Below are 25845 nucleotides of genomic sequence, written 5' to 3' on the forward strand. Positions count from 1 at the left end.
TAATTCATTCTTTTCATAATTCGACTATGATAGTCTTTATGTTCTTTGTCATGTACACATCTTGTGCACCGGGATACTAATGCCATTTAAAGAAAGAGTAGGTTTTTTATATATTTTCTCATGAATTTGTTTAGTAGCTAAACTCAGGCCCACATCAATTACAGATAATTGAATGAATTGAACTACTAGTTTCATATTTTAGGAAGGTGATTGTTTGGTAGACAAAAAAAAAGTGTACAGTTGTTCTTTTACTATATTAATAGACACAATTTAACATCATATTTTGGACTTAGCCTTACAAAAGTAACATATGTTCAATATCTTCCAAAAGTAATCAATACTTTCCAAAGTCATATACCACCACTATCATACTAGTTGCTCACAAAAATCTAGGCTAGATATCCACTGCCACTCTCATACTAGTTGGAAATGGAAAGAGAGGAAATATCAACCAAAGCAATTGCACGTCTTATTAACTCCGTGAAATTGCACCATAAATTAAAATTAGTCAAAATTTAGCTGGTAATTGTTCTCAATCAAGAAGTTCTTTTAACGCTGGCTGATGCTAAAATGCTAAATCAGATATAAGATTCTAAAATGAGCATACTAGAATAAATCTCCTACTTACACTATATAAGCCAATCTAAACAGTTGACAATATGTACTAAGTCTAACAACAAAGAAATTGGAAAACTGCGACAAAGTCTACGACCCTAATATCACGTGTCATCACAAGGTACCGTATGTTGGAGTTGTAACTTAAAACTTGGGTTTGTAGAGGAAAAGAGGAAAACTTTAGTCCCACATTGAAAAAGAGATGAGAAGATAGGCTCTTTATAAGCTTTCCCTTTCTCTTCTATGCCTAGAAGAAAATAAAGGTTATGCTCTACACCACACACGCGCGCGCTGGTCGGGCCGAGCTCGGGTCGGGTGGCGCGCGCACACGACCTGCGAACACGAATGCAGCTCTGTATTAATGGGCTCTTAATCTGCTAAAATTTTATTTCTGCTAATTAGAACAGTTTAAAAAAATGTGATTAATGAATTTATTTTGTAACGGGAATATTTTGTAACGGCTAAGATTTATTAACTTGATTAAAAACGTGATAAATATTTTGCGAATTTATTTCGTAACGGAAATATTTTGATTTTATAACGGCTAAAATTTATTATCGTGATTAAAAATGTATTAACTACGGGTTTATGAATAACAGCTGTTTTAACCCTATAAAAGGACCTAAACCCGAAGAGTTTTACATAGTGAAAATACAACAACTTCTTCTTCTTCTCTGCTCTGTTATTTTCTCTTACCATTACGATTTGCTGGTCCCCTGAAAGTCTAGAAGAGTTTGCAAAGCCTTCTTGAAGCTCGTGCCGACGAGAAGGAGGTCGCCTGACGAAAGTCTAGAAGAGTTTGCAAAGCCTTCTTGAAGCTCGTGCCGACGAGAAGGAGGTCGCCTGACCGAGGATAGTTGTATCTCCAGGAACTTTTGCCGCGTAGCCCTGTACGAGTGGGGGCAATTAGATTCTTGGGACAGTACTTGCACGCCTCGATCATCAGGCCGTATTTCTAACTTTTATCTACTTTCATTTGATTCAATTATTATTTTTGAGTTATAATATTTATCTGATACTATCTGATTTAATAATCAACTATTTAAAAATTAATTCGTATTAATCTTTGTCTAAACAGCTATTATTCCCAACACCGTACATATATGCACCGAATTGAGAATAGTTCTCATTGGACTTGTTAGTGTGATTAGAAATTGTGGATATGACAGTTGTAGGCCCAATTCTAATCGTGATCATGGCATAACCACCCACTAGTCCATTGAACAAAAGTTGCATCTCTTTATTAGTGATATATCAATCATATATACAGTGTATACGTTATGTTTGTGCTTAACGGAGTGAATCCAACATTCATATACACACTATGATTTCTGATAGACCCCTACTCAACATAAATAAAAGCATCATTAGGGATATGGAGATTATCTTACGTGTACATTTTTTAGGGGCTATACAACAAAGTTAACTCTAATGATCCAAGATGTTGCCTATATAACTAGCCATTAGAAGCCAGTAAGAATCATAATAATCTACGGTGTGTTGCACGCCATGCGGAAGCGTGCTCGACAACTAAACGAGTCGGTAAGCGATAAGAGAAGAGAACCAAAACAAATACGAGTGTAATTCACCAAAAATACGACACAAATCAAACCAAACACAGAGATTTACGTGGTTCGGCAATTGCCTACGTCCACGGGGACGACACAAATCAAACCAAACACAGAGATTTACGTGGTTCGGCAATTGCCTACGTCCACGGGGAGAGGATGAGGAGATTTTACTATATGGAGGAGAAATGTGGTTCGGCAATTGCCTACGTCCACGGGGAGAGGATGAGGAGATTTTACTATATGGAGGAGAAATACAATGAGTTACAACTCATAAAATCACTCAAATATAACTCTAACCAAATCTCTCAACTCCCTCACAATATCTCCCTCTCTAAGTGCTCAAAACAATGCTAATTCTCTCCTTAAGAAACCCTAAAAAACGTGTTTGTATTTATATCAAACACCCAATCCAAAATCAACCAGGAAAACAAAACAGGCCCATACCGTTTGTCAGTCGATCAGACATGTTGTTTCGGTCGACCGGCAAGAGACCCGAATTCTGAACCTTGTAATGTGCACGTTTTCGGTCTACCGGCCATACCCATTCGGTCGGCCGACCAGAGACGGGCTTCAAATCCTGTAATTCAACAATCTATCGGTCGACCGGGCCTGTGTCGTCGGTCGACCGACCCGAGGAATTTCTTGTACTCGTGTTTTTACACGATTTTCTCAAATCTTTCACCATTTTCTACAATTCTCCACCACGGCGAAGTATTCCCAAAACTGAGTCGATACCAACATGAGCACCAATGTGTCGTCTCACCAAATTCGGCTACACCAATGTGGTTGCCTATGTACCCCTTCTCCCAAGGGATCAAGTCATCCGTAGTTCATCCAAATAGTCGCGAACGACCTCAATAATCACAAATTTGCAATAAATTTCTACAATGATCGAACTTGTTGTTCGAAACCACCTTTGTGAGCATATCTGCTGGATTATCTTTTGTGTGGACCTTCACGAGCTCCACTTCCTCATCTTCAAGAACATCTCAAACGAAGTGATAACAAACATCGATATGCTTCGCCCTCGCATGAAAGACCTGATTATTCGTCAAATAAATAGCACTCATGCTATCATAATAAATGGTGACAGATCGTTACGAAACACCAAGATCCTCCAAAAGTCCTTGAAGCCAAATCGCCTCCTTAACAGCCTCCGTAATCACCATATAATATACTTCTATCATTGAAAAAAAACACTGTAGACTGCAAGGTGCATCTCCAAAATACCAGCGCACAGGTTAAAGTGAACACATACCCCGTCGTCGACCGGCGTTTATCCAAATCTCCAGCGTAGTCCGAATCTACGTATCCAATACATAGCTGCCCACCGCTGGTGTTCTGCTAAAAACCAAACAAATATCGAGAGTACCTCGAATGTACCTCAAAATCCACCTCACGGCATCCCAATGACCCGGACCCGGGTCGTGCATGTATCTCGAAACCATGCTCACTGTCTGTGACAAATCCGGCCTCGTACAAACCATAGCTTACATCAAACTTCCCACCGCGCTCGCATACGAAGTCTTCGACATCAACTCTCTATATTCAACTATCTTCGGTAAAAGGTCAGCTAAAAGCTTTAAATGGGCTCCCAATGGTACACTAACTGGTTTCGTCTCCAAGCTCACATTGAACCGTTATAGAGCCTTCTTCAAATAAGCCAGCTGTGTCAAACAAATTCTACCATTGTCTCTATCTCTGTCGATCTCCATTCCTAAATTGCGTTTCGCTTCACCTAAATCCTTCATCTCGAACTCGCTCGAAACCTGAATCTTCAATCTATCTATCGCGGATCTGGAAGTAGAAGCAACCAACATGTCATCGATATAAAGCAATAAGTAAATGTACGCGCCTCCATTCAGCTTGCGATAGTACACGTAAGGATCAAACTGACTCTTAATGTATGAATGACCGATCATGAACCCATCGAATCATTTATACCACTGTCGAGGAGATTGTTTCAGCCTGTATAATGATTTCTTCAACCTACAAACCAACTTTTTCCTTCCTTACAGCTCGGAACCCCAATGACTGAGTCAAATAGATTTCCTTATCAAGATTATCATGAAGAAATGTTGTTTTCACATCCAATTGATTTAATTCCAAACCATGTTGTGCCACCAAAACTAGCAAAATCTGAATCGAAGAATACTTCACCACCGGAGAGAAGACCTCATTGTACTCAATACCTTCCTCCTGTGCATATCCCTTCACAACCAAACTAGCTTTGAACCTCATAGGAGTGCCTTCAATACTCTCCTTCTTCATATACACCCATTTGCAACCAATTGTCTTCCATCCTTTTAGAAGCTCAACAAGCTCCAATATGTCGTTCCTATGAAGAGACTCCATTTCCTCCTACATAGTCACCTGCCACAGATCAACCTCCAAACTCTGCTTAGCCTCTCTGAATGTAGTAGAAACCATCTCATCAACACTCTTCACCGAAAGTGCATACGTAACAACTGTGTCAGTATACCTAGCTGGCATCCGTATGTCTCTCCTCTGTCTCAGAACCGTAATAGAATCCTAAACCTGAGCCGTCGGTCCCTGATCCTGCTCAACTATACCTGTATCCTCCAAATCATCACCGTGCTCGCCTGGCATTACCTTAGTCGGCACTCTAATGGATATGATCCATATCTGGATAATGCGGAGCTTTATCAACCTCCACCACATGCGATGTCTCCAATGTCGGGTTGCTTTCCACCTGATGAGAGCTGGGAATCTTCAAGATAGAAACCTCATCGAATGTGACGTCTCTACTCAGCATAATCTTTTTATTAACTGGATCCCAAAGCTTGTATCCCTTGACACCACGCTTGAATCCCATAAATATGGTCTTTCTAGCTCGAGGTTCCAATTTATATGTTCTAACATGATAAAATATAGGGCGCCCAAATACCTTGAGCTGATCATAGTCATGTGCTGGCTGTCCTGATCATATCTCCATAGGGGTCTTCCCCTCAATCACAGATGAATGTAGCCTATTAATGAGGTGGCTCACATATGAAAGTGTCTCAGCCTAAAAGATCTTCTCCAAACCACTCTGCGATAACAAACATCAGACCTTATCTAGTAAAGACCGATTCAATATCTCTAGCACCTCATTCTACTACGGTGTATGACAAATTGTGATGTGCCTTTCTATGCCCTCATCTCGACATAGCTGCTGAAAGGGGTCTGAAGTATACTCGCCGCTGTTGTCGGATCGCAACGTCTTGATCTTTCTCCATGTATGTAGCTCCAACCTTCTCTTCTACTCCACAAATAACTCTAGGACTTCATTCTTATGCTTCATGGTGTACACCCAACAATGCATAGAATAGTCATTTACAAAAGTAACGAACCAATGTAGACCACCAAATAATATCATCTTGGTGGGACCCCAAACATCAATGTGCACGTAGTCCAAGATACCTGTCATCCTATGTACGGCTATCCCAAACTTCACATTTGTCTTCTTGCTAAGAACACAGTGCTCACAGAATTCTATCTTTCTACTCTTGGCTCTTTTCAATAGCCCTTGCTTGCACAAAGCTTGCAGTAACTTTTTACCTGTATTCCCCCAACCTATAGTACCAAAGTCTGCTCACGTCCGTCTCTAAAATAGCTGAAGCTATATGGCCAATATCGGTGCTTCCCTTCAGATAGTACAAATTTCTACTGTGGACTCTCTTCATCACTATCAAAGATCATTTAGTAACCTCCGCTACAACGTTCTCAAATGTCACCTTGAATCCATTCGCCTCCAAAGCTCCAACATAAATAAGATTTTTCTTCAACTGAGAAACAAATCTCACTTCATTTAATTCACGAATAACTCCATCGTGCATCTGGATCCTGACGGTACCTATCCCACAAATACCACATGATTGATCATTTCCCATGACTACCACGCCCACATCGAGTCTCTCGAACAATGCAAACCAATCTCGACGGGGAGTCACATGGTAAGTAGCACCAGAATCTAGCATCTAATCAGATGCATCCACATGGTTCACCTCTGGAGTAATCAATAGAGAAAAGCACGAATCATCGGAATCATCACCTCTAACGACGTTCACCTCATTGGCCTTCGGGCCATTCTTCTTGCTATTCTCTTTCTCTTTGAGCTTCGGGAAATCTCTTTTCGAATGTTCTTGTTCTTTGCAGAACGCACACTGGTTCTTCGCTAATTGGTGGTGGGCTCTTGACTTTGACCTGTCTCTATTGCCACCTCTTAGATACGGATTTCTTCTTCTCGTCGACAAGGCCTCTCCTGAAATGCTAGCTCGGGAAGTTTCTTTGTCTTTCCTCCTCAAATCGTAATTTGTCAATACATCAGTCACTTCATTATAGGTGATGGAAGATCTATCATTTAACAAAATGAGCACGAATGTATCATACTCCTCATCGGGTAAGGAGCTCAATAAAATAATCACATTGTACTCGTCCGTTATCTTCTCATCCACGTTTGCCAAGTCCGACAACAACTTTGTATAATTGTTCACATGAGCCGTAAGTGAGGTGTGGTGAGGTCAAAAAGTTGATGATTGAATTCTTTGTTTTAAAAAATGGTTCTATCACTTAGTAAGAATATTTTACAATCACTCACGCTCGATTACAGAGGAAAAGAAGGTTGATCTGACTTCTCTTTTGTTCAAAAGTAGGTTCTTGGTGGCGAAAGGATGATTCTTTCGATACTCAAACCGAGATTGCTTCCCGTTGACGATCAGATCAAGATCACAAAAGATTCTCATGGTGATTTAGATCACGAGAACGTAAACACTAATCTCTCTTCACGTGATAGCTAAAAATCCTCCAAAAGTCCTTTCTTCATAGCCGCTCATGGCTATTTATAATGTTCGTAGCACGTAACTGATGTGCTAGAATTGTGAGTAGAAAGCATAACTTCCTCCTCCAATTTAGCCCATGTTGGTTAATGGGGCGTAACGTGCTCCTGAAGTTTAGCCCACGTGACTGACTAGGTCTTCGGAGTCGTTACAGCTGGATCTCCCACAGACGACAAGCGTCGCTGCCTGACAATGTTCGTCAGATCAGACGAGCCTCAATATGCAACGATGTTTGTCTGGCAAGGTAGGCTTTGCAGTATAGCGAGTTTCTTTTGACGAACTTTGTCTTCACCGACTTCGTCTGACGAGCTTTGTCTTCATTGATGAGCTTCATCTTTATTGACGCGCTTCAAATCTTTTTTCCAATGACAAGCTTTGTTGTTTGAGACGAGGTCTGTCATTGTAATGACCCTCGTCATGCTTGTTATTAGCTTCAACGTTCCATGACCAAATGTTTAGCCGATGATCTATGAAGATCCATGAGAGTAGAGGAGAGATAGGCTTTTTGACTAGTCTCTCAATCTCCCCTCTTCCTTTCATATTGATCATGCCTATTTATAGGCTTAGGACCATTATGGAGTGAGTTAATGGGCTTTAACTCTCCTTATAATGAGAGAGTCAGTGATCATTAACCCTCCTTAAATGGATGAGTTAGTGGTCATTAATTCTGCTTAAATGAGTGAGCTATTGATTATTAATCCTCCTTAAATGTAGCCTCTGAAAATTATGACAGACGAGATTCGGTTATGCGTGAGGTTCGTCAATAATGACAATAGTGATCTTCATCTTTAATGACAAACTTCGTTTCTGGGCGAACTTCGTCTTCAATGACAAACTTCATTTCTAATGAACTTCATCTTCAATGACGAACTTCGTTTCTGGGTGAACTTCACCTTCAATGATGAACTTCGTCTTCAATGACGAACTTCGTTTCTGGGTGAACTTCATCTTTATTGACGAACTTTGTTTCTGGCGAACTTCGTCTTCAATGACGAACTTCGTTTCTGGATGAACTACATCTTCAATGACGAACTTCGTTTCTAGCAAACTTCGTCTTCAATGATGAACTTCGTTTCTCTTGAACTTCGTCTTCGATGACGAACTTCATTTATGACGAACTTCGTCTTTAATGACGCCCATCATCATGATGGGCTTCGATGGCTGAGATGAGGTTCATCATTATGACGAGCCTTGTCATGCTTGTAGCGAGGTTCAACCTTGCTTTATTCCTTGGTATTTTTTTAGTACCTACAAGGTACCCCTGGACATCTGGAATCTGAATAATCTCCGCAGCAAGTGCAATCGATTCTCAACACTCTTCGTAAGGTACTTGTTGTTAAGAATATCCCATATCTTCATTGCAGACATCACCCCAATCACATCGTATTTCAGCTCTTGTTCCAAGCAAGACCTAATCACCACACAAACATTCCTATTCATCTTGTCTCATATCGTCTCATCGTATTTTGGTGGCCTCTCATGGACCATGATGGTCTCTTCCAAAATTTAAGCATTGAGAGCGTCCTGTAAGTCTGTCATCCACAAACCAAAATTAATCTTGCCGTCATATTTCACTATACTAATCTTAGTATTTTGAAGTCCAACCTGAACTGTACTCATCATTGTCTTGCCGCTTTCACCAACTTCTTCTCTTATGCTTACAAACTCCAAATTATAAAGAAAGATTCAAACTTTGATAGAATTGAGAAATTACCTAACTGGATCCTAGATAGGATTCCAACACGATCTCCTAACCACACAAGGAAAGCGAGATCCCAACGGTAACTTCGCAACGCTATCTTCACCGAAGCCTAGAACTCTAAGAACCATGCTTCAAACAACAAATCTTCCTCCACCCAATGCAAAACCCTAGATTTGAAACCTTAGAGCTCTGATACCAATTGTTGCGCGTCGTGCAGAAGCGTGCTCGACAACTAAACAAGTTGGTAAGCGACGAGAGAAGAGAACCAAAACAAATACGAATGCAATTCACCAAAAATACGACACAAATCAAACCAAATATAGAGATTTATATGGTTCGACAATTGCCTACGTCCACGGAGAGAGAATAGGAGATTTCATTATATGAAGGAGAAATACAACGGGTTACAACTCCCAAAATCACTCAAATATAACCCTAACCAAAGCTCTCAACTCCCTCACAATATCTCCATCTCTAAGTGCTCAAAATAATGCTAATACTCTCCTTAAGAAATCCTAAAAAAACGTGTTTGTATTTATATCAAACACCCAAACCAAAACCAACCAGGAAAACAAAACAGGCCCATAACCGCTTGTCGGTCAACCGGACATGTTGTTTCGGTCGACTGGCCAGAGACCCGAATTCTGAACCCTGTAATGTGCACGTTTTTGGTCGACCGACCATACCTGTTCAGTCAACCAACCAGAGACGGGTTTCAAATCCTTTAATTCAACAATCTGTCAGTTGACCGGACCTATGCCGTCGGTCGACTGACCCGAGGAATTTCCTGTACTCGTGTTTCTGCACGATTTTCTCAAATCCTTCGGCATTTTCTACACTGTGTAATAAAAAAGAATATTGATTAGCATCTTGAATTACTCGAGCAAGACAATTTAAATTAGAGAATTGGAATCTCATTGTTGTTTATTTTTTTAGAACATTTGAGTTTTTCTCAAATGCAAATGTTAGGCACTGTTTGGCAACCAAAAAAAGTGTCTTATCTAAGAGCTTATGTCTTATTGACTTGGTCAATAAGCTAGTAGAGTTGTTTGGTAAAAAAAAATAGGAGGAGATTATTTTGGAGATTGTGTCTTTTGCAAGTAGCTTTTGGAAAGCTACCTCAAGTAGCGTTCGTCTTTGGGAAGGAGCTGCCAATTTTTTTCTTTCGTTTTGCCCCTAATAATTCTAATTTTATATTAATAATATTGCATCTCTTTTTTAGTCATTTAACAAATTTAAGCTAGTTGTACAGCTACTTTTGCCAAACAGCTCTAGTCAATCAACTAGCTATACAGCTAACAGCTTTCAGCTATAATTTCACAGCTTTCAGCTAGCTTAACAGCTTTCAGCTATAATCTCGTAGCTTTCAGCTAGTTTTGCCAAACAGAGAGCAATTCATATACAAGTATTTCAAATTGTATGTAAAGAGGGAAGTTAAAATTTTCAAACTGACCTTGGAAGAAATGTTGAGACTTGCTCATGTTGCCACCGGGTGGAGATAAGTGCAAGTGTGTAGTTAACAGTCACAACTTACCACCACCACAAGTTTTGAAAGGAACAAGTTTTTTGGCCCCTTTCGTCCCTTTCATTCTAATTTCACGGAAGGAAAGTTATTCACGTAAGCCCTCAATTATCTTTTTATTTCCCCATTAATGAATTTGTCTTTTTTTATCAATTTAAATGAAAGAGAAAATTTTAGAGAGAGAAAGTATAGCTTGGTAGCTAGCTAGCACGTTTTGCCCACAAACTCTACAATTTCCCTTCAATATCAAGGATCTCTCTCTCCCTCTCTCTCTAACCTCAACCTCAACCTCAACATATAACTAACAACTACACTCTCCCACCTGTCAGCTTCCACGCCCTTTGAATGCCGCCACCCCATAAATAACATTAACATAAAAACATATAGTTTCTTCCTTCGATAATATTTCTTTAATTACGGTAAACTACACTAAACGCCTATGCATTTTTAGTATTTTTCAGCAAACCCTTATGAACTTTCAAAATCACAATAAACCTCTATGAAATTTTTTAGAGTTGCAGAAAACCCCAATGAAATTTCTGTTTTTTGTAAATAACCTCCATAAATTTGAACCAAAAAACAACATAAACGGGCATTTTGAAAGTTCAAGGGAGTTTAGTGTAAGTTACCTGAAAGTTCATGGGGGTTTTCTGTAAAATGTGTGGTTTTGAAAGTTCATAAAGATTTACAACAAAACACCGAAAGTTCATGGGCAGTTTAATGTAATTTACCCTTATATTTATCTATATATATATGTATACAACCTGAGACCCCTTTGTATTCTCCCCAACTCTTCGCTTCTCTACCCAAGTTGCCTCATAATTAAATATATACTCTTGATTGATTTTCTCTGCGCTCACAGTTCATGGCACCTGCCTGCGCCCTTCCGAGCTCCAAGACCGTCTGCGTCATGGACGCCTCCGGTCGCCTCGGCAACGCCCTCGTCGAGAGCCTTCTCCAGCGAGGATACACCGTCCACGCCGCACTCTGCAACCACGGTTAGTGGCCAAATTTTGCAGCACTCTGTAGCTCCAACTCCCGTTATTGAATTCACTGCTCGATCAATTTGCAACGTCTAAACGGATTTCTTCAACTTAATTACCCCTAGACAGATATAGACAGATTTTTGTGCCTAGGATTTTCCGCTTGGCACCTAACTTGCACTTAGATAAGATCTCTGATCTAATCAAAATGTCAATATGAAGAATGATGAGTGCCAATCGATAAGTCGAGAGCGGGGTTATCTCCAATTCGATCGCCTTTTTTCTATAATCAAAATTTAATTTGCTGGGTTTTTTTCCCCTTCTTCTTTTTCTTATGCGTATATTATTATTTCGTGTATGGAATTTTGACTAGATGATGTAGAAGCGTCAAAGGAGGGTGTGCTTGGCGAGGAGAACAAGATGCTTAAAGTGTTCCGAGCGGACCCATTCGACTATCACAGTATTGTTGATGCTTTGAGAGGATGCTCTGGTTTGTTCTACAGCTTTGAAACTCCAAAGGACCAGCCCATTTATGATGTGAGTTACTCTATGTGCTCAGCTCATTAATTGTTCAAGCTGTTTTGTGCAGCATCGATCAAGCATTTGAACCGTAGGCTAGGTTGTGCAGTTCACGTAATCGCAGACGCCCCCACAAACTACTGCTTTATTATTGAACTTAATTAAAAATGCCATATCTCTGCTCAGACTCTACGTACCATGGTTCTTAATTTCTAGATATTTTACGCTTTTTAATCCGATGCCGGATGCAATAATTTTTCGGCGGTGCCCAAAATGAGGCCGGCCTTCTCGTCTCTGTACATGTAACTCTGCATGTACACTAATCAAGATCATAAATTCTGTATCATCCGGAGCTCTGAAATAACAGACGTCCACGTCCGCACGTTATAGTTAAGCACGTGCTTCGCTTGTGTCCAGGGTCCGAAAACGTCGACGAGGATGTATCTTGCTCGGGGTTTGCTACTGTTTCTATGTTGTATGGGTAGTACAAACATTGGGCCCCCTGTATGAACTAGTCCAAGGGCGTGGGCCCCAAGCATTAGAGAGCGCACAAGTTGGCATCTCTGAAAGTGGGCCCCTCTCTGTTTTATGAGCCTCTGTTTGTAGGTCTCTGCAGCTGGTCCAACCCAACAACAACCGGATCTTAATGATAAGGGTAATTTCACAAAACCCCACTGGACTTTGGGGGACGTTGCACATAACCCCCTTTGAACTTCGTTTTTCTTTCTCAATTCCCATGAACTATGGGGTGCCTCACAAAATCCCCCTGAACTTCAGCTTATCTCACTTAACCCCCCTTCCTGTACTTTGCAAATATAACTAAAATTTTCTTGAGAGGAAAAGCACTCAAACTTTAAGGGGAGGTGATAAAGTTTAAAAAGTTTTCACTCAAAGATATTTTAGTTATTTATAAATTACAGGCATGAGGTTAGGTGAGGTAAGTAAAAGTTTAGGGTGGGTGTTTTGTGAGACACCCAATAGTTTAGGGGGGGTTAAGTGAGATAAACAAAGTTTAGTGTGGTAATGTGCAACACCCTGCAAAGTTCAGGGGGGTTTTGTGATATTAACCCTAATAATAACTTGCACGCAGCAAGCTCTAAATTTCTATCTTTTTTGTCTATTCTAAGTTTCTTGCGCTCATGTTAAAGATGGAAAAGCTTGTGTGTGGGTTTAATTAATTGGATACATGTGCACCAGTTTTTGACTCTTTTTGCAAGCCGGCAACATCATTGTTGCCCAAAAAAGTCTGATGATTTCTTGCTGTTCAGACGCAAATTTAAATTATTGCTAAAATATATAATCTTTTGATAATATAAAACCTGAATACATCTATCACCATGAAGCATGTCTATTTTAATAGGGTTAATTGAGGATAGACGCCCTTTAGTATTACTCACTTGCTTGGATGAACCCTCTATAGTTCTATGGTTGCTGACAACCTCCTAAGGAAAAATGAGTAATAAAAAAACCCTAATGGGGTTTATTAATGCAACAACAGACTGCAGGGTGTCCATCCACAATCCACAATTGGGCGATACTATATGAAGTCTATCCGCAATTAACCCTTTATATGAAGTTCCTATTATATTCTTATCTCCTAATATATCCAGCTTGAAATATATATATAATTTCTTTTCTAGTAAAAAAAATTCCTCATATATATTAACTGCATCTAGTAATTTAAAGTATATTTTTTTAATATTGAACAATGCAGGACTGTATGGTTGAAATGGAGGTGAGAACTGCACACAATGTATTGGAAGCCTGTGCTCAAACGGAAACCATGGAGAGGGTGGTGTTCACTTCGTCGGTAACCGCCGTCGTCTGGAAGGAGGGCCGGAAATCGATGGACGATCTCGATGAGAGAGACTGGAGTGAGCCCAATTTCTGCCGTAAATTGAAGGTAATATCTCCTTTTCTCCCCCTATTTTATAGTTGATCAATAGAATGTTATTCGGATATACTTACTTAATATTTGATTACCTATACTCGTAACTTTTTGTTAATAGTTGGAGAACTCCCAGTTTTAGAATGCTTAGAGCATCTCCAACAGCCTCCATATCTCATGTCCTTGACTAAATATAGGGAGTAGGAAGGGAAAAAGTTGCTCCAACAGACTCCATATGTTAGAGACTAAATATAGGGAATATGATTTGGTATTCCAAATCAATGATAACAAAGTGACTCCCTATATTTAGTCTCAACATAGGAAGCATTGTTGGAGCAACTTGTCCCCCCTCTTACTCCCTATATTTAGTCTAAGACATGAGACCGGGAGCTATTTGAGGAGCATTGTTGGAGCACTTACTCCTTATTTGATTCTCTATTTCCTAGGATGAGAGATTTGCTCCTCAAATATAGGAAAAACCTAAGATCACTCTTGGAGATGCTCTTAGACTTTACTTTTGATTTTGTGTGATAAGAGGAGTCAAAGACTTTCTTCATTTAGATTACATCCCATTTGATCCTTTTTCAAAGGGGTAGGTTAACAACACTTTCAGGTGTGTTTTGGCCCCAAGTTTAAGATAACTCAATTTTCTTGTTTAATATTTTCTTAATGAGAACAACATTGTACTTTCTATATTTACACAGCCTTATTCTTATTAGGAAGTTAGCTTACCTATACTCATCAATGAAAGAGTAGGAGAATAATATATTTAGCTAAACAGTGGAAAACTTTAGGTAAAAGATTGCTGGGTTCATTTCATCATCAGATTGCACAGACAGAGTCAAGCCTTAAAAATTGATTGATTAGGACAATTACATCGAGGTCCCTATATAATTTAAGAAGATATTTAAGAACCTCACCATCTGTTCTGGCCTCTTGACTGATCATGTGCATGCACCTGGCGTTCTTAAACAAAAGATAAATCAGGTCAAATATTCTTAAATTATTTCCAATCAGAATTTTTATTTCATGATTAAACGTGAGGGTTTGATTTAAGAATTTGGATTTGACTTTTCCTCATCAATTATTGCAAGGGTCTTAATCAGAATAATGACACATAAAAAACAACTAGTTGCGTATTTGATCAATTATTTCGTGGAGGCATATCGATAACAAGTACTCATGTCAACAAGTAATAATGTCTTAATATTCGGCAAAATTATCAGGCATGTATATTTTGTTGACGTTAAGAACCACTATGGTGTATTTTGTTACTCTAGTGATGATAAGGATGTATAAAGTGGAACACGGTGACAATAAGATATTTTTTGTCCGGACTCAATTTTTTGTCGACTAAATGTCATCTGACTCGTCACATGGTGTTAATGTAGTTTCTTATGTGACTGATAGTTAGGCTCATTCATTTTAGCTGATTTTTTTTTCTCAATTAGCGCTCAAAAGGGTGTGGATCAAATTAGGTGTTCTTCTTCCTTCTGGAGTTAAAATTGAGTTAGGATAGTTAAATTGGGTTTAGATTGGATGTTCTTCTTCCTCTTAGAATTAACTTGGGACCATTCAAATTATGGCTCGAAAGGGTGACAATCAAAGTTTTTTTTTCAAATTAAGACTCAGAAGGGCCTCATTCTGTTAAGATCCCAATTAATCGAAATCATGTAAGTCCAATTAAGGAGGGTGAGCCTTGGTGCAACGGTAAGGTTATTGCCTTGTGACACAAGGTTATGGGTTCAAATACTAGAAGCAGCCTCTTCGCATGCGAGGGTAAGGTTGTGTGCATCTAACCCTCCCCAGAGCTCATAATGGTTGGAGCCTCGTGCACTGAGCTACCCTTTTATGTAAGTCCAATTAAGCCATTTAAGACACATACGACTCGTGCACTAACCCTCCCCAGAGCTCATAATACTAGAAGCAGCCTCTTCGCATGCGAGGGTAATTAAGGTTGTGTGCATCTAACCCTCCCCAGAGCTCATAATGGTTGGAGCCTCGTGCACTGGGCTACCCTTTTATGTAAGTCCAATTAAGCCATTTAAGACACATACGACTCGTCACATGTGGTGATCACACTGAAATTTTTAGGTCCGTCAAAAAATAGGCCTTGTTGCTACCGTTTCTCACTTTATATATATTATCATTACCGGAGTACTAAAATATACAAAGTTAATACTTATGATCAACAAAATATAGCAATCTAATAATTTTAATCTTAATATTCTAATACAGTAGGTGGCATTTTACCTAGCTAACTTCATCTTTTTTTTTCCAGACGTATTAAAAATACATTTCTTCTATTAATGAAAAAAGCAATACTAATATTTTCTCTTTCTCTCTTCTTCTTGTTTTAAAAAAAATTATTGAATGTTTTCGCTTCTTAAACACTTAACAAGGGCTCAAATATTTGGATAAAGGGTTGCACATTAACCCTTCGTAGTATTGTTATGTTGCAATTAATTACTGCCCTTGCAGTTTTGTTGTCGCAAATAGACTTAGACATCCGGGTAAAACTTTTTGACTCTTTCACGCTTGGTGAAATTTTGACCGATATTGTCCTTGGGTTAAAAAAAATAGTCCAAAGGAAAATCTGTGATAATGAAACTACAAGAGAAATGTTTAAAAAAAAGAAAAAAAAAGGAAGAAACTACAAGGGTACTAAGTTCAAAACAATGATATATACTATGGGGTCTCTGTGCAATAAATCTACTTCAAGAATTAACTAATTTAACTTTTTATTACTTGAATAGATAAGTTAACTTAGCTTTAATAATTTTCTTAATCGTTTTTCTTAAAATATTATAAAAAATATTTATATTTCATATCACAAATAATCGGCCACTTATATATGATAACTCTCTCTCTCTCTCTCTCTCTCTCTCTCTCTCTCTCTCTCTACGAATTGCAGCTATGGCATGCTCTGGCGAAGACTCTAGCCGAGAAAACAGCATGGGCGCTGGCTATGGATCGAGGAGTCGACATGGTGTCGATAAACTCCGGCCTGTTGACCGGCCGTGAGATCCCGGTCACGACGCCGTACCTAAAAGGCGCGCCGGAGATGTACGAGGACGGCGTACTCGTAACTGTCGACATCAAATTCCTCGTCGACGCTCACATTTACGTTTTTGAGAGCCCGTCGGCGTACGGTCGATACCTCTGTTTCAATCATGCTGTTTGTCGACCTGAAGACGTTGTTAAGTTCTCTCAGATGCTCTCTGCTTATGCTGCTTGCCCTCCACCAAGGTCTGAGCTATTTCTTAATTATCTCAATTTAAGTCTTATAAGTTAGTTTGCGTTTTGTTATTTGAGGTTTAATTTTGACTTATTTGGTCATGAAAAATTTGTAGTGCTATGGTTTGCTTCGACCATAAGTACATTTTTTATAAAAAAAACCATGAGAGTGCAATTATTTATCATTCATTACGTACTTCATTAGCATATGCATCTTCTAATCATTAATAACAATAAATTAAAATTTTTTATCCCCGTTATTTCTTAGTTAGTTTTTAAACTTACGTGAAAATGTTCTTGACAAATTTCTATTGCTGATCATTGCATGATTCTCTTAGGAGTTAAAAAACTAACGAAAAAACATATCACATCATACAGTGTGTATAGTATACCCAAACTTTGATCAGGGTTTAGAATTATTATTTAATGTTCAAATTAATAGTCTAAGCTAATTTTATTCTACAGTGAGGGATTGAGAGTGAGGCAGCAGAAGATCAAGGGCAAGAAGCTGAACAAGGCGATGCTAGAGTACGCAGAAGGGGTATGAAAGATGAAGGAAAGAACAGATGAACAAAATTGATGAATAAATAGGTGTATAAAATTGAAATGCAACTTGATAGAATACAGTCCCAAAATTAGATTTATTTTATTGGGAAGCAACAAAGGGATTGATGATAGTATTGAATGTAAGCAGTTTTATATTGGTCAACGTGTCCTTAGTTAGTTGCATTTAAGAGCTTAAGTTTACCTCGGACTGTACTTTATAAAATATTGTGTCAAGTAAAGCTCAATTATTGAAATTATAAAGATTAATTAAATTTAGATCCTTTGTTTGTTAAAATTGTGGCACATGGATCTGATTCTACTACTTGTTAATTAAATAAAGCTTTGATATGCCTTGGATTTATTTTGGCCTGGGTAATTAGTTGCCAGTACAATTGAACTCATGCGCTCGGGTTTCGTTATACAGTTTTCTGTTCGAGCTGTGATTCGTCTAGCCTGGTCTCCCATTGAGTCAAGTGAGCTAGTTTTGGCAAATACGTCATTGCTAAAGCTTAACTCTTTATATCTTTTACTTAGGTTGCACACTCTTAAGTTTTAGATAAGTTTCACAGAAGTTGTACGTTCCTTTAGAGAACATATGAAATGGTCCCTAGTTCATGACATTTAACGTGCACCAAATATGATGTCAACCATTAGATAATTAGACCTTGAGATTCGTGCACATTAAATGACGTCCATACTTAATACTTTCACAGTCTATAAACACTTAAACTATCTTTATTAGAGACATAATCATAAATTATCTTTTCTTTTAGAGAGAATATCCAAAAAAAAAACCTAACCCATCGTGAATGGCAGACATGATACTTGTGGACACATATATATTGGACATTTTTGCTCTTATTAATATATGTTAACTGATCCCTCCTTTACTATCAGGGACATTTTTAATTTTAATAATCGAATCATCAGACAATTGTTTTCCAATTCAATAGATTGTATGTAAAATCAATTTTATTTATTTATACATTCTGTTCTTTTTGGGAACCCACTGTGCACCCCAAGTAATTGGGCTACAGTACAATTTTTATTATGGATTGAGAGCTCATATTACTTCTTTGTTCCATTTTGTTTTAAATTTAACTTTTTATATGGGCTAGGCATTGGCTTTTTTATGGGTGAAAAGACCGAAATGAAGCCCAAATATATGTACAGCAACTATAATATTGCCATTCCAATTTAGAGAAATTAAATTTCAAATATGATTTGGTAGGGGCGCGCCAGGCCCGTGCAGTAGTGCAACGCACGGGCGACGCTCGAGAGCCCCAGCAGCAAGCTGCAGTGATGGGCTCTCCCCCAACAAAAATTAATTTAATATCATAGTGGGCCGATGGCCCACGTATCAGATATTAAACTGATACCAACAAAAATTAATTTAATATCATAGTGGGCCGATGGCCCACGTATCAGATATTAAACTGATAAGAACAGATACTACACTTGATCTTAGCCATCAGATATTAAACTGATAAGAACAGATACTACACTTGATCTTAGCCAAAAGGCCGAGAAAGGTATGCTTTAAACCCTAGCCCACGATCCGCCTATATAGCAGCTGTCTTGTCTTTTCTCACACCCCTAACCGATGTGGGACTAAAAACAACGAAGGGAAATTTACGCCCAGGTTCGATTCTCATGGCAATTACCAGTATAACTCGGTTCATGCATCTTATATATCATAAAAAGGCCAAGTTCTTCTCTTCTCCATTATTAGCTGCAGCATTCACAGGTCAGGTTTTGTTTTTATTATGGGTCGAATTGGATCCGACCCAACCCACAAACAAGCTTTTGTGTTCACGTCCAAGGGAGGGAATTGCTGGTAGAGGTTGGACAAGTATATATCCTAGTTCTTTTTTTTTTTCTTTTAATGCCAATGGGAGTATATATGAACTTATGACTGAGATAAGGTTTAATGGATCACATGATTATTTATTTGATTAAACTCATTTTTGTAAAGGGAGTTTATTAGTTAGATGATATATAAAAGATCTAAGTTTTCGTAGATTGCAAATTTATGACTTATTAATGGGTTGTAGAGATTAATTATGGGTCTTTTCGGCTATAGTTTTGCAAATTTGCAATTTCAATAAGCCTGATATGCAGAGGCCTGTTAGTTTCGTGCGTTCGAGATTTGTTTTTGTTGTTTTATTCCCAGCATTTTAATTATAATTTGACCTTAAGAACTAGGCACTAACAATCGAAAGCATTCACTTTTCGATATTACTTAATGACAGTATAATTATATGTCTTCGATCTTTCAGCGAAGTTCTCTCAGATGCTCTCTCCCCCCACTCTCCTTGCCCTCCACCAAGGTTTGATCCATCTATATCTCTAATTCAATACCTGGTTTGTGTTCATCTTTTTAAGGTTTAACTTTGATTTATTTGCTCATGAAATATTTCGAGTAGTGACAGAAGGTTGAAGTTAGAATAGTCTGGTTCATTTTCTGTAAGCACGTCTTTCACTATGAGAGTATGATTATTTATTAGATGCATCTTCTGTTGTGACAACATTATTTTTCCATTAGTTTTTAAACACACGTGAAACCATGTACTGGTATTATTGGCAAATGTCTATTAGTTTTTATATATGTATATGTTGATGTTCGATATCACACAGCCAATGAGAACTATCCGCTGATGGATGCAGCTCAGATTTTCGCACTGATGACGAAGAGTGAGAAGATGAGAGATGGGGCTGACTCCTCCTCTAACTTTATGCCTGATTCTTAGAGCTCGGGACTGACGGATGACCTGCACACGCAAGAATCGTAAGAGGACGGAGCTTGTTTCCCCCGTGGTACCTCCGACGGTTAAGTCAGGTGGTGAGCTTGAGTGGGGTTTTTGGGAGAGTCCCGGGGCCATTGAGATCCTTGTAGGGGGTACTCTCTTTGAGTTATTAGTAAAAAGAAAAAATAGATCAAGAGGGAGAAATGATCCCTGTAGAGGATATCTTAGTAATATCTGGGAAGTGACTTGTGAGCCAGAGAAAGCTGTACATGCACGAGATTTGTTAGAGTTGAGATCTGGATAGGATCAATCAATACTGTAGTATTGATTGATGTATATCTGAAGAGAGCTTAGTTGGATCTTATCCCCTTAGTAGAGATGGGACGGTTTTTTGAATCATCCCCATGACTTGCTGATCAGACGGTCGAGTGAGCCTCTGGCCGAGTAGACAGCCGAGGAGATGGTTAAGCCGACTATTTGAGGAGTCGTCTTGATTATGAGGGGTCGATTGATCCCGTGCTTCGCGTCAGTAAAGATGACTCGTCGTTCGATGGGTCAATAGATTTGTTCTTGACTGGGTTTTGGGTCGCTAAGCTGCCTTGGGCCATAGCTCTTTTGGGCCTATGAAAACAGTTTCTTGATATTTTTATCTTTAGATGGCGAATTACCATAACAGATGGCCCTTTTTACTCAGAGTCGACTTTAGTCGGGTTCGAGTGAAATAGATATAAGCTTTTGATCTGTATAAACTTGCCCAAGGTTGCTGAGGATTCTTAGCCAGTTGATCGTGGCTGAAGACGTGGTGTAGGGATTTCTGTCCCACCGTCATAGAAAGTGTCATGGACAAAACGAGTGGTGCTTCATTGCCAATTTATTGGCGTGGATTAATGTGTACGAGCGGCGATTGGTATTTTGAGCGATCCGTTTCAGATTATCAAAGTGGATCTTTCTTAGTCGCTTCAAGGTTGTGCCTCTTGAGTTCTTCTACATGCTTCTCTTGGACGCTTATAAATATCCTACGGGCTGAGAAGATTTTCTCACAGAAAAATCGTTGAACTTTGTAACGAAGAAACCTTTTCATGGCTTCTCTAGCTCCCACTTCTAACCATCGTGAAGAAAAGTTTGTCGTGCTTCGACGTCTGCGTTCAAGGCTTAACACTTGAGGAGCCCAAGCTGACGGAGTCTGTATACAATCATGGCGAGGGGCGAGTGTCATTGTACTGTCATTGTACTTAGCACATCTGGAGCAGGGTTTGCGGCTGCCTCTTCATCCATTTGTCAAGGGAGTACATGCAGCTCTGGGGGTTTCCCCCATGCAGTTTATCTGAATGAGGTAGGGGGTTTTGGTAGCCTTTGTGGTCATCTGCTATCGAGTTAGAGTACGGCCCAGCATGAAAGTACTTGGCCACTTGTTGAGTGTGGGATCGACTGAAAGGGACCCACACTATTTTTATCGTATTGACGATAGTTTCAAGCTCTCCTTGGATCTTCCAAAGTTGGGGGAAGATTGGAGGGAGTACTTTGTGTGGGCTTATGGAGCCGATGACATCTTTGTCTGCTCGACCTGGCCAGAGGCGAACATGGAGGCCCTAAGGCCAGTTGCTCTTAGTGGTCTGGAGAAGGAGGCCTTGGAGAAGATCTTTTCTTATGCTGGACCTTTGGACGTGAAGGACTTGGTGGAGTACATATCCATGATCTTGTCTTCAACTGGCTTCGCGGTCAGGGTGAGCTCTCCTATTCCTCCGTCGGTGGAGGTATGTAACAGGAGGCTCGGGGTCGAGAGGGAAGGCTCTGCTGGGGAGTCTCGGAAGAGATCAAGGGGGCCCCTCAATGTGGAGGGGGATTCTGACAGGAGGCTCCTCATGATTGAGGTTGCTCCCTCTTCTGGTGGGGCGAGGGATAGGAGAAGGGACTTGGCCGACTCTGTGGATGCAGGGTTTGCTGGGGAGTTTTCCCTGAGACCTAAACCGTCTCGTCGACCCGGTAAAGAGCCTCTTGCTTCAGTCAATGAGGTGGATAGCTCAAATGAGTCTTCTCCTTGCCTTGGCGGTGATGCTGGCGAGGGGAGTCTGAAGAAAATGTCAAGCAACAACATTTATCAGGCTTTTCAAGCCTGTCAGACCCAAGGGGCTTTATTAGAGTTGGCTCTATTCTGCCGGCTTGATCACTTGCTGGCCGTAGAGAGATCAGCCAGGGAAGAGGCGGAGAGACGCTACCTTGAAGGTTGAACTGGCCGAGACGGAGAGGTTGCTGGGGCGCTACCAGACCATCAGCTCCAGACAATCCAGGACTATCCAGGGACTGGAACGAGAAGTTGATGCTTTGAGGTCGGCTAGCGACTCCCTTGATGATTCTTCTTTGGCAGCGGTCAGGAGGCGACCATGCCCTTCTTCTGGACTTGGTCGAGGGTATTAAAGATATCTCGTCCCTCTTTTTTGGCCCTTCTTCTAGACTTGGTCGAGGGTATTAAAGATATCCCGCCCCTCCTTTTTTTGTAGAAAGAACTATGGAGGATATTGTAATAAAATTAATTGCATAATGTCGATCCATATGTAGGAGATTACAATTAGTTTACTTTGAATGCTCCATGCTTGGCTGAGCAATCTTAGTGCGAGTGGTCGCAAGGCTTATTCTGATTAGACGACAACCCATAGGTTTTGCACCAAGGTCTTCAAATTTCCCCTAAGATCGAGAGGTGACTGTGGGAATCGGCCAAAGGGTTATGCCTTGGGTTTATTCCTGATAAGATACCAATGGCTTTGAATCCGACTGAGGGGTTGTTATGCCTTGGGCTTATCCTGATGATGAGCCAAAGTCTTGGTTACCGACTGAGAAGCCGTTGTGCCTTGGGCTTATCTTGATAAGGAGCCAAGGGCTTAATATTTGACTGAGAAGTCGTTATGCCTTAGGCTTATCCTGATGAGGAGCCAAGGTCTTGGTTACCGACTGAGAAGTCGTGGTGCCTTGGGCTTATCCTGATGAGGAGCTAAGGTCTTGGTGACCAACTAAGAAGTCGTTGTACCTTGAGCTTATCCTGATGAGGAGTCAAGGTCTTGACCATGATGGTCGATGAGAGCCGAAGTAATTGACCACCAGTTATGCCTTGGGCTTACTCTGATAAGGAGCCGAGGGCTTTGTTGCCGACTTAGAAGTCGTTGTGCCTTAGGCTTATCCTGACGAGGAGCCAAGGTCTTGATATTCGACTGAGAAGTCGTTGTGCCTTGGGCTTATCTTGATGAGGAGCCAAGGTCTTGGTGACCGACTGAGAAGTCGTTGTGCCATGGGCTTATTCTGATAAGGAACCAAGGGCTTGGTTGTCGACTAAGGAGTCATTGTGCCTTGGGCTTATCCTAATGAGGAGCCAAGGTCTTGACCATGATGGTCGATGAGAGCCGGAGGAATCGACCATCAGTTGTGCCTTGGGCTTACCCTGATAAGGAGCCAAGGGCTTTATTGCCGACTGAGAAGTTGTTATGTCTTGGGCTTATCCTGACGAGGAGCCAAGGTCTTGATATTCGACTGAGAAGTCATTATGCCTTGGGGTTATCCTGATGAGGAGCCAATGCCTTGATATTCGATTGAGAAGTCATTGTACCTTAGGCTTATCCTGATAAGGAGCCAAGGTCTTGGTTACCGACTAAAAAGTCGTCGTGCTTTGGGCTTATCTTGATGAGGAGCTAAGGTCTTGGTGACCGACTGAGAAGTCGTTGTGCCTTGGGCTTATCTTGATGAGGAGCTAAAGGCTTGGTTGCCGACTGAGAAGTCGTTATGCCGTGGGCTTATCCCGATAAGGAGCCAAGGGCTTTGTTACCAAGTGAGAAGTTATTGTGCCTTGGGCTTATTTTGATGAGGAGCCAATGTCTTATATTCGACTGAGAAGTCATTGTGCTTTGGGCTTATCCTGATGAGGAGCCAAGGTCTTGGTTACCGACTAAAAAGTCGTTGTGCTTTGGGCATATCCTGATGAGGAGCTAAGGTCTTGGTGACCAACTGAGAAGTCATTGTGCTTTGGGCTTATCCTGATGAGGAGTCAAGGGCTTAGTTGCCGACCGAGAAGTCGTTGTGCCTTGGGCTTATCCTGATGAGGAGCTAAGGCTTGATTGCCGACTGAGAAGTCGTTGTGCCTTGGGCTTATACTGATGAGGAGCCAAGAACTTGGTTGCCGACTGAGAAGTCGTTGTGCATTGGGCTTATCTTGATGAGAAGCCAAGGTTTTGACCATGATGGTCGATGAGAGCCAGAGAAATCGACCACCAGTTGTGCCTTGGACTTACCCTGATAAGGAACCAAAGGCTTTGTTGCCGACTGAGAAGTTATTGTGCCTTGGACTTATCCTGATGAGGAGCCAAAGTCTTGACCATGATGGTCGATAAGAGCCGGAGGAATCGACCACCAGTTGTGCCTTGGGCTTACCTTGATAAGAAGCCAATGGCTTTGTTGCCGACTGAGAAATCGTTGTGCCTTGGGCTTATCCTGATGAGGAGCCAAGGGATTGGTTGTTGACTGAGAAGTTGTTGTACCTTAGGCTTATTCTGATGAGGAGCCAAGGACTTGGTTGCCGACTGAGAAGTCGTTGTGCCTTGGGCTTATCGTGATGGGAAGCCAAGGTCTTGACCATGATGGTCAATGAGAACCGGAGGAATCAACCACCAGTTGAACCTTGAGCTTACCCTGATAAGGAGCCACGGGATTTGTTTAGCTTGAATGGTGTGATTCCAGTAATGCTTCTTCAAGAATGAACAAGATCAGGTCCTTGCTTAGAATTTGGCATGTCTTCTCAAAGAAGAAAGGGGGCCCCACGGTGAGCGCCAAACTGTTAATGTTTGATATCATATAGGCAATAAGAGCTATTCGCTGATGGATGCAGCTCAGATCTTCGCACTGATGATGAAGAGTGAGAGGATGAGAGATGGGGCCAACTCCTCTTCTGACTTTATGCCTGATTCTTAGAGCTCAGGACTGACGGATGACCTGCACACGCAAGAATCGTAGTGCTTGTTTCCCCCGTGGTACCTCCAGCGGTCAAGTCAGCTGATGAGCTTGAGTGGGGTTTTTGGGAGAGTTCCGGGGCCATTGAGGTCCTTGTAGGGGTACTCTCTTTGAGTTATTAGTAAAAAAATAGATCAAGAGGGATAAATGATCCCTGGAGTTTAATGAAGGTCCAACCTCCTTTTTCTTACCCTGCTTCTCTCCTTTTCTAGTCAATTGCCTTTGAGACACTGACCCTTGGCTCTGACTATGCACAGGAGGACGGTTGAGAAGTGAGCGGACAGGCTGCTGAGTCATCCTTCACTTTATAGATGTCGGCTTGTGACTAGAAGGGAAGTCATTCGAGCACAGGAGAGGATGTCTCCACTATGTTCCGGATTTGATAGATGAGGCATGGCGGAAGATAAGTTGGCCGCTTAGTCGTTCTTCCTTCTACAAATGTCGGATAGTGACTGGAAGGGAGGTCATTCGAGCACATGAGAGGATATCTTAGTAATATATGGGAAGTGACTTGTGAGCCAGAGAAAGCTGTGTATGTACGAGAATTGTCAGAGTTGAGATCTTGATGGGATCGATCAATAATGTAATGTTGATTGATGTATATCTGAAGGAAGCTTAGTTGGATCTTATCCCCTTAGTAGAGACGGATCGGTTTTTTGAATCGTCCCCATGATTTGCTGATCAGACA

General features: G+C 40.6%; 1 protein-coding gene across 1 annotated transcript; it reads left to right on the top strand.

The window, feature by feature from the left end:
- LOC109837266 (cinnamoyl-CoA reductase-like SNL6) lies at positions 11042-17701 on the top strand. The gene is made up of 5 exons (XM_020405432.1): positions 11042-11246; positions 11605-11768; positions 13465-13653; positions 16553-16887; positions 17341-17701. The coding sequence occupies exons 1-5, from the start codon at positions 11114-11116 to the stop codon at positions 17420-17422; spliced, it is 903 nt and encodes a 300-aa protein (XP_020261021.1). The 5' UTR covers positions 11042-11113; the 3' UTR covers positions 17423-17701.

Source organism: Asparagus officinalis, chromosome 4, assembly GCF_001876935.1.
Source record: "Asparagus officinalis chromosome 4, Aspof.V1, whole genome shotgun sequence".
NCBI lineage: Eukaryota > Viridiplantae > Streptophyta > Magnoliopsida > Asparagales > Asparagaceae > Asparagus > Asparagus officinalis.

Bases quoted from the DNA above. Each gene is read 5' to 3' on its own strand.
- LOC109837266 (XM_020405432.1), top strand. From the start codon at position 11,114: ATGGCACCTGCCTGCGCCCTTCCGAGCTCCAAGACCGTCTGCGTCATG. The intron at 13,654-16,552 runs GTAATATCTCCT...TACGAATTGCAG, and splicing joins ATTTCTGCCGTAAATTGAAG to CTATGGCATGCTCTGGCGAA. The intron at 16,888-17,340 runs GTCTGAGCTATT...TTTATTCTACAG, and splicing joins GCTGCTTGCCCTCCACCAAG to TGAGGGATTGAGAGTGAGGC.